This window comes from Coniophora puteana (genome assembly GCF_000271625.1).
Source record: "Coniophora puteana RWD-64-598 SS2 unplaced genomic scaffold CONPUscaffold_13, whole genome shotgun sequence".
Taxonomy (NCBI): domain Eukaryota; kingdom Fungi; phylum Basidiomycota; class Agaricomycetes; order Boletales; family Coniophoraceae; genus Coniophora; species Coniophora puteana.
The window spans coordinates 173,708-183,263 of NW_006913065.1; the positions used below are offsets into that span (position 1 = coordinate 173,708).

At 51.7% G+C, this 9,556-nt stretch overlaps 3 protein-coding genes across 3 annotated transcripts; 1 reads left to right on the plus strand and 2 right to left on the minus strand.

The window, feature by feature from the left end:
• Window positions 1-109: 109 nt before the first annotated feature.
• Window positions 110-2,524, minus strand: CONPUDRAFT_84571 (NAD(P)-binding protein). The gene is made up of 12 exons (XM_007774797.1): window positions 2,324-2,524; window positions 2,110-2,270; window positions 1,719-2,043; window positions 1,525-1,658; window positions 1,259-1,469; window positions 1,153-1,205; window positions 1,008-1,103; window positions 796-946; window positions 709-741; window positions 569-652; window positions 432-511; window positions 110-370 (listed from the first exon to the last, which is right to left on the minus strand). Exons 3-12 carry the CDS (start codon window positions 1,755-1,757, stop codon window positions 220-222), a joined length of 1,032 nt encoding a protein of 343 aa, XP_007772987.1. The 5' UTR covers window positions 1,758-2,043; window positions 2,110-2,270; window positions 2,324-2,524; the 3' UTR covers window positions 110-219.
• A 977-nt stretch (window positions 2,525-3,501) lies between these two features.
• On the plus strand, window positions 3,502-5,453 carry CONPUDRAFT_76224 (uncharacterized protein; the record flags this gene model as incomplete). The annotated part of the gene is made up of 5 exons (XM_007774724.1): window positions 3,502-3,566; window positions 3,622-4,264; window positions 4,313-4,410; window positions 4,461-4,910; window positions 4,970-5,453. 5 exons carry the CDS (start codon window positions 3,502-3,504, stop codon window positions 5,451-5,453), a joined length of 1,740 nt encoding a protein of 579 aa, XP_007772914.1.
• Window positions 5,454-5,645: 192 nt separating this feature from the next.
• Window positions 5,646-7,202, minus strand: CONPUDRAFT_157775 (uncharacterized protein; the record flags this gene model as incomplete). Its single annotated transcript, XM_007774798.1, has 2 exons — window positions 5,646-7,009; window positions 7,064-7,202. The coding sequence occupies 2 exons, from the start codon at window positions 7,200-7,202 to the stop codon at window positions 5,646-5,648; spliced, it is 1,503 nt and encodes a 500-aa protein (XP_007772988.1).
• Between the last annotated feature and the right edge of the window lie 2,354 nt (window positions 7,203-9,556).

The window sequence follows — 9,556 nt, forward strand, 5'->3', positions numbered from 1 at the left end:
GACGATGAAGGGGTGTGGACACCTTTCAAGATCTTCGGAGGCAGGACGCTCCACCGTCAGATATGGGGATATCTCACCTTCTCTTGACGAATTCAACGCAGAAATTAGAGGGGGTTAGATGGTTTCAACACCTTCGTCATTTCTTGTCCAGGCTATAGGTTACAAAATTCAGAAGTGATCGTCTTCGTCTAGATCCTCTCTTCCCGCTGGATGAGCGGATCAGACTTTTGAGACCTTGATCACAACCTTCCCGACGTGCTTCTGAGACTCAAGATGCGCATACGCGTCAATGGCCTGTTCAAACGAGAAGACCTTGTCTATGACTGGTTTGATGTTCCTCGCCTTGAACAAACGGTTCATGGCGTTGAACCTGTAGCGTATGGACATGAGCTCACGCGTACCGCCCGAGGGACAAAGAGGGCGTTGCTTACTGTGCCACCGAGCCAATTAGGACGCCGCGATAAATATGCGCTTTCTTGGTTATTTCAAGGGTGGATACCCCGCTGTCGCCCTGGTGCGCGAGTGAGTAACTTAAAAGGCGTGAAGAAGCGGGGTTTTGAAAGCGGACCTCCGCAACACGGCCTACGACGTGGATATATCCAACCATCCGCGTCGCATTGGATGATTTTGTGATAGTCCCGGGGCCACCGACCTCCGTATACAGTTCGTAAGTCGTCTAGTCATTGACGAGTAAAGGTGGAGTCTCACTTCGATGGTATGGTCGACGCCGCGGCCGCCAGTCTGAACGGACAGGTTAATTTATCGAATCTTAGTACGGCGAGAAAGAAAACGCACAATCTTTAACACCTCTTGATCCCAGTTTGGGGTCGTTGTATAGTTGATGATATGGTGCGCTCCAATTTGTTGAGCTACCTTCAGCTTCTCGTCAGACGAAGAAGTCACGATGACCTCTGCGCCCGAGGCGAGGGCGATCTGAAGACCGAAACTACAAAAGACCCATGTTGAGCGTCAGAGGGATGCAGATCGTTGGAGGGAGAGAAGATCACATGGAAACACCGCCAGTGCCAAGGATAAGGACGGTGTCGCCTCCTTTGATGGGCTTGGGCCCATTGAGAGCGTTGTATGCCGTCAGCGCTGCGCAGCTGTTGATTTTGTTAGTTTACAGAACGTATATGTCAAGAGAGCACCCACGGAAGCGTCGATCCCTCCTCGTACGAGAGGTGTTCCGGGATGTGTACCAGCGACTGATAGTGTTTCAACGCAAGGCACAACATAGTACAGGATAAAAAGAACGTACATGCGAGGGAACGTTCATGTATTCCCTCAGCACTCCATCAACGGGGCCACCGAGACTCGTAGCGAAGATCTCCGCAGTGGTGTCGCCGTCGAGATGGTCGAGCGAGAAGTTCGCGCAGACGCGATCGCCAGCCTTCCAGCCCTTGACTTCTGCGCCCGCAATCACGATCTTGCCTGCCATATCGGAGCCAACGACGACGTTGGGCTTGATACTAGGTAGCGCTTGAGCCTATTCCGAAAACACAATCCATATGTGAAACTACGTACCCGCGGTAATGCCCACTAGCGACTAAGAGATCACGATACTGCAAGGATACAGCATGGATCTTTACGAGCACTTCTGTTGACTTGGGAAGCTCGAGAAGGGACTCGACAAGCATCAGGTTCTGGTAGCCTTCGCCCTGGAATACACATGTTAACCAAAGGTAACAAGGTTAAACTTCAGCAAAGTGAATCCGTACGTTCGAACGGTATTCACGAATGGTCTTGGGAAGAGACATGTCTAAGAAAGATGGGCCTGCGAGTGGTCAAGTGGTTGTTGGGGGGTGTGCTGGGCATCCCATCCTCGATGCGGCTTATATACTGGAGAAGGACTTCGATTGGGGGTGCCCCTGAATCAGCACATGTGGTCGAACATATCAAAGCGACGTGGTCGAGGTGGCGGATGATTCAGCAAATAGCTCAGAGTTCTGGCATTCGCTGCAGCTGCTTGAAGGTCCTGAGAAGGTATGACTGATGCGGTCCTCATCATACGAGCAAGCACCACTGCGAATGTTTTCTGCCGTACTTGAAATCCGACAGACGCTCTTTCGGTGAGAACTTGCGACTGCGACGGTTGGTAGAGGAACTTACGAATCATTGCCATCTGACGTTATAGCTACGTTTCTGGTAACGGAATTGGTCTCTGCTTACTACGACCAACTACGACCCTTGATCAGTTACTCAGCACGTCTCAAGACAAAGGTGTGACGACAGAAGGCGATGGGAAATGTTCTGGCTTTCTCATCCAGGTGCTGTAAAGTATGCGTCTGATTGATGTTCCTGTCTCGAAGCTTGATGGACGCACCCTGACGCGCCGACGCCGCTCCCTCAATAGCTTCCGCCAAGAGTCAATTCGTGGAGGAATAGACAGCTCATGGAGCCAAGGCGTTGGATGTTCATCTTCTGATATCTAAGTATCACAAAGGAAAATGGAGTGATTGTTGGGACATGTTATGATAGTCTACACACCGCTTCATGGACGCTAACATTAATGACGCGATGAACGCTATGCACGGGATGACTGGGAAGGTCAGAAGAGATAGGTCGGGTTTCGGAGGCTTCCGGTTCGGATGCAATGGCGGCGACGCGTATCGGCCTGCCCTTAACTACGCTTTCCGACTCTGCCCTGGGCTCTTCGCACTCTTTTGTACGCTCGCACTACACCATTGCAAGGTCGCTGATTTCAGCTCCTATGCACCAGGATTAACGCTATACCCTCAATAGAAGAGCTGCTCTCAGCTTCGAATCATCACGCAGGCACCTCTGTGATTCCCCAACTGGACTAGGCCATGATTACGGCCTGGCTTAACGCTTATGGGTGTACCGCCGTGCTTGTCGCATCGGTGACAGCATCCGACATCTATATCAACCTTCGAATATGGGGTGGAGGTTGCTCATATTCAATAGCACTAAGCTGACGCCACCGGAGCTGAGTCCTGGAAACAAGCGCCCTCCTCTAGCTTCACTGCATTGCGTAACGGCGGACTGTCTGGCCTTTCCCTTCCTGCTCTAGCAGCCCGCGCTGAAACTCGCTTACCGACGCATGCCGAACTCGAGCGCCTTCGCACAGCTGCACTCCTGGGAGGCAATGCAAACATGTCGCTCATAGAGAGCTCTCGAGACGAAAATAGAGGGATATTTATGACTACTTCTTCGACTGCGCATATACATTTACTACAACAGCGAACACACGCTGCGTCTCGAAGTCTCCCAATTGTAGGTCAAACGATATCTGCCTAGCACCTTTGTGGGCATCAACGGATACCATGTGCGCTCATACTTGCCTTTCACCGCCCCGTGCTCAACGCACTAACGCAAGGTCCCTGCGGCAATACCTGCATCGCATTAGTCTCATCTCCGTCGTAGCGCTGAAACGCACTAGTGATTATGAGCCTGTATAAGTACAGTGGTTTATCCATCCTCATCCACACCGACCCTCTCATTCCCCACCTTCGACTTCTTAGGCGCGAGTACTGTGTAACGATGAAGCTGTCGAGCGCCCTATTCGTTTCGGCGGGCTTCCTTCGTGTCGCCTTCGCACAGACATGGTCCGTCTTGTTGCATCTTTTTGTTTCTAAATTCTGACTTCTATGTCGTCACTAGGTGCGGCAAGAACTACATGGCGAATCAAACCGTTGTGCCTCCCGGCGGCCAATTCGCCCTCCCGGCGTCCTCAGAGGAGCCTCTCCTCGCCCTCCGCTGCGCCCCTGCATTCAGACCTTACCTTTCCGAAGACGCAACGAGCGCTGCTTTTGTCATTGACACCACCGTGGTGTATCAGTACATCGCTGGCGCAGCACCCATCACGCTCTCGAGCAACGCCAGTGCGACACTGAAGAGCTCGAGCATTGGCACGCTCAACATCACCATCTCCGCGAACGGGACGAACTTGATCACGACGCAGGTGCCGCTCAATGCAGCAGGATACGAAGTGCAAGCGAACCTGACTGCGCTCTCGGCGCAGCAGGCCGCGTACGATCTCACGTGCTCGGCGACGTTCTCGGAGCCGTCGTCGAATGAGGTGCAGAAGTTCGAGGCAAAGGGAGAGCTTCTGTACCTTCCTGACACGAATGGATCTGTGACGAAGACAGACTTGCGCACCGGTCTGTTATGGGCGCGTCCAGCTAATGGATCGGGTGGCGCGTTTGCGCCCATCATGCCTAACGGCTTCTACGTTAACTTCGACGAGTACTTGTCGAACAACTTGTCTATCATCGGCGACCTCAAGAAGGATGGGTTCAACACTGTAAGTACCCTTGCGTGATATTGAGGCCTGCCTACTCAAGCGCTGTAGATTCACCCTATCCCTCCGTTTACTAACACGACCGCGTTTGAGGAAATGCTCAACCTCACTGTCGAGAATGGCTTGTATATCACCTATGACATGCGGTCGTAAGTCTCGGTTTACTTGCCTCTTCGTCCTGAACTCACGCATTCACCAGATACTACCAAAACCTCACCGCCGTCTCCCAACTGGTCAACACCTACAAATCCCTGCCGAATCTCCTCACGTGGGAAACCGCACACGAGCCCGACGGCAACTCCGACCCGGTCGACGCTGCCCTCGCCGCGTATGACCTCATCTACGCGATCGACGGCTACCACCCCGTTGGGATAGTGCTCAACTGCGAGAACTACAACTTCTCGCCATACGCAGAGGGCGCGGACATCGTCCTCGAGGATGCGTACCCGATCGGGATCAACGCGACATGGTCTGTTGTCTGGGACACGCCGTGCACTCCCGACTTTGGGCACTGTGGGTGCGACAATTGTCAGGGCACCCAGGACGATATCCGGGCGCGCGTGCAGACGTACAAGGACAGGCTCGCGATACAGGGGTGGGAGCGGACGAAGTCTGTGTGGAGTGTGCCACAGGCATTTGGGGACGGCGCGTAAGTCCACGCTTTCTCCGCCTTTCGTGTGGACTATTAGCTGATGCAGGGATGCGCAGGTATTGGAGCACAATCCCTTCCGGCCAAGATTGGGCGACCATGATCATGACTTCGCTCAACCATGGCGCATCTGGTATCGTCTCGTATCAGTACCCGACTACGACCGGCAACGTCTCTACCATCGAAGGCACCGCGGCCGACCTCAACGGGCTGTTTGCTGCTAATATCGTGCCTTACCTCGCCGATCCCAACGCAGTCTTCGGCGGGTACCAGTTTGACGGCGTCGACGTCGGCGTGTGGAACAACGGCACCGTCTACCTACTCATGGCCCAGAACCTAAACAACGGCACGCAGCAGCCGTACGTACCTTTCGAGGCGGTGGGCCTCGGCGAGGTCAGCAACGCGACAACTCAGGTTCAGCGGGTGTTTTCGGTCAATCAGAAGGTGAACAATACGGGTTTGAACTTTTTGCCTAAGGGAATTGGGTTTTACTATGTTAACTTGGCTTCGACGACTCCTTCTAACTTGACTTCGGGTACCTGATGTATTTATTTATTGGTGTATTAAGTACTTTGCCTACTTTAATTTGTCTGTAGTCAACGCGTATCTTAATCAAAGTAATTATCTGATATTGAATATTTTAGACATAAATGGTGCATAAGGTCCTTGAAATAAGTTAGCGTAAGTAAATACCGAATCGAGATTGAATGAGAAAGTAGCTCGCACGAGCTCTATCTACGTTGGGAACTCGAGTACTCGAGGATAGTATACAGCGATACATAACACGTAGGAGAAGTACAAAGTCGTCACGATCTCATCATCGGTACACGCACGTTTGACCCGGGTTATCAACCTCGGTGTCAGACCCCGTGAGGAAACCTTCTTTCTCGCTGCATCATAAGCATTTCGGTCTCCATCCCACCACTTCTTCTCCTCGGGTTTCAAAAGCGCCCCATGGAACTCCGGTAACAAGACCTTGCCCAGGTTTGGATACCCACGTTCTGCATCCATGAGAGTGTGCATGACCTCGCGTAATCGTACCTCCTCGACCCGCTCCGCACTCATGGTAGCGTTGGCATCCTTGTGTTGGCGTATCTCTTGAATATGTTCGACGTTAATCATGCGAGTGGAAGGTGATCGTCGCGCGCCCGCAACGATCACGTTGAAGATCGTACCCAGACCTGCCGCAAACAGGAGGTACCAGGTGTGCGTCACCAGCTGGGACGTCAGCAAGAACGCGACCCATCCAAGTACGAGAGCCACGCAGACTATCTGGGTGAGGCGCAACCTTGCTGGGGAACCGAGGACAAGCAACTCCTTGTTCGGCGGACCATAATTTAATAGTGGAGATGGACCTGAGGCGAGATCCTCCAGGTCAATGGAACCCGGCTCGCCTTCATTGATGATGACGACTACGTTAGGTGATCCGTTTCCGCTTGTAATGGCGATAGCCTGTTTGCTGCCACGCCGTCCCGAGAATTTCTCGGCCCGCCATTGGGGAAGTGCCGCAGTTAGAAGGGTGAGGACGGTGGCTATTCCGGCGACTAGTAGCACGTAGTAGTCCCCGTAAAGGCCGCATGGAATGGCTGCAATGCCTAATTGGATGAGGATCACCGCAAAGCCGCTGTAATAGCACCAATCCAAAGCGGCACCTCCACCATAGATGGAGATGATCATGCTATTTCCTTCCAGTGGCTTCTGTGCGTCCCTGAAGAACCGACCTAGCATCCATGACTGGTTGGCACAGGATGTCCCGCGCCCGATGTTGTAGACCTTTGCAGTGTTGTCTGGTTTCGGAAGGAGTCGCCCGTCCCCGACCACGGACATGAGGGCGATGAGGGAGTAGGCTGCCCACCCAAAACTGAATGGGATTGGGACGAAGATAGGCCCTGTAAGCTGGGCCAGCGACTTTGCCACAACGTCTCCGCCAATGCTGAGTAAAACCGCAATAAATGAGGGGTGGATCCATGCATTGCGTAAAGTGTTGGATACGACGTCGGCATCGTTGCGCGGCACAATGACGGGGAACGCTCCTGCGGGGCGCACTAGTAGTGCGCAGATAGTCGAAACCAACAGCGAGATAGACATGCTTGAGAGAGCTGCTCAATGAGGGATGTCAGTAAGCTAAAGACGATTGATGGGATTTCACTGACCTGGTAACTCTGAGTTGATGTTGCTGGTTGTCGATCGGATAAGGTCACCAGCAGACAATCCTCTTTTAAATAGCTGGATAGACGGGCTCTTGCGCAGGATGGAGTTCACGTTGGCCTTAGGTTGGTGTGCATGCGCCATGTTGTATCCAGCCCTTGAAAGGTGATGCGAAGTTGTATGGAAACGTGAACATGAAATGGAGTGGATGTAAGGTGGAGCACGCACTTATGGTTATCTATGGACCGGTCTGCGCAAGGCTTTGACATCGCTTCCTACTTCAAGCACAGTGCAGATCATGTAAACTGGCTGCAGGCTTTAATGTAATGCACATACATGACGTTGGAACCAGCGGTAATAGCCTGTATTCTGTAATAGCCAGTAGCTGCGGGAGAATTTCAAATTGGTGGAAGATGGTGGATTGCGACGGGCGCCAAAGTCAGAAAAAAATCTATGAGGCGGGGTATTATTTATATGATTCGTGTCAGCAAACGGGTAGCAACGAAAATCTGTGAGCGACAAAGCACCGGAAAACATCTCACTTCATGCCGATTTAAGGGCGCATGAGCCCGGGCCGTTGATTTTCTAAATAACGCATGGTAGACATCCTCTATAAACCGTAAGTGCGACGATCATCACCAGGCGCTCATAGCGGTGACTTACCTACGCGACCATATCCATCTGTATAATATCCATCATTCACGCTAGTAGCGGTGCGCCGCCCAGCTGCCATCACACGTTGATGAATAAAAGTAGCCTCCTGTCCCCACCCCACTACATGTCCTTAAGCCAGAAGTCACAATTTTAGTAGCTCTAGAGTCAGCTTGACGAAGGCACGGACTGTATCCTCTGCTTCAAGTAGACGTTTCGGTAAAGACATTGCCATCACGAATAGTCAAACATGCCCACAAAGAAAGCCATGGCACTCGAGCTGGTCTAGAGGTTTTGATGTTTGTGGTCACCTATAACATATGTAGAGGAACGTGAAGGAAAGGAACACGAAGATATGGCCTTGGTAACGAAATTGCTGAAGCCCCGCGGGCGTAGGAAGAGCGCAAGAGCAATGAGTCTCAAGAATGAGGCCATGCATGACTCCGAGGACATTATGGGCGTCTGCTCGCCAGCACACCAGCCATGAGGCCGTTATACCGCTAGGGGCAGATTTGTGGACTGTGAGAGCTAGATGTTGCATGAGGGGGGCGGTAGCAGCTATTCTGGTCGAGACATGCTGTCATATGGGCGCTCCAATATCAACAAGCGCTCGAACAAGAACAATTTGGTACATACCCTTCGCAGCAGTGAATGCCACGGGATGACCGGGCGTGTCGGTCATTTTAGAATGACCGTGACCGACAGTGACCGACAGTGTCGGTCATCGTGACTAGTGACCGAGCGGACTTCTCGGAAGTTCGCGAATCATACCCATAAATAGTAATATTAAGTACACGTGACTGTCCGAAGTCGACGCGCGAGGGACGCGTTCGCCGAAGGCAATGCTCCCTCGCCGCCTCGCACAATGAAACACAGGCCGTATTGCTTTAATATGATAGTGTGACGTGTGATCCAAAATATGAGCGCCAAAATAAATTGAAAAGAGTAATTTCCGTATGTGAAACGAGATTTTGGAGCACCCTTCTATCACTGTGTGTAGTTAGCCATCCATTAACTAGCTACTCATGTATCTATGACACATAGCAATGAAGTGATGCAATAACACGAGATTAACACTCGGAAGTCGCTCGTATTCCGTCATGCCATGTCACTATTAATTAATTGTGAATGAATCTCTTTGGAGTCGAAGTCTGATCTACACACTACAAACAGCCTACATTAATCAGAGTGGCTACTTCGCCTTCATGGGCTGTACTGTGTGATTCGGCGGCCAATTACTAGCCGTTCAAGTCGCCGCTTTGTCTTGATATTCTGCAGAGACTTGAGTCGAGTTATAAAGTCTCTGCAGACTTAGAGGCAGAAAAAAACAACAAACCTACATGTCCCATAGTCCAGAATGCCCAGGGCTCCAGGCGCCGCTTTATCCATATCCAAGCCTGCTCTCGATGCCCCGTGGTGGCAGCATCACTTCCAACCCCACCCACTTCTACCTACGAAAGCTCGGGAGGCGTACATGGGCACTGGTCCCTCTGCTAAGCCAAAAATGTATTGTAATAAATGTCTACATTTTGATACAGGTATCGAGCAGAGTAAGGACCAAAAGGAGTACGAGCAAGGGGCTCGTGCTCATCTTCGCAGTGTCCAGGAGATCGAAGATTATTGTAAGCACCTCTATTTCTTCGAGCATAGCTATCTACTAATAGACTGATTTTATTTAGTGTGGGCTCTCGAACCCAACCGGCGGTGGGTTCGAGGTGTGGCAGACACGGCTCTGAACCACATGATTAAACATTGTCCCCATGTCACTACCGGGGACCGGGACACAGCGACCACTCTGCGCAGCGTCAAGAAGAAGGGAAAGAATAATCAGAACAACTTTCAAGATG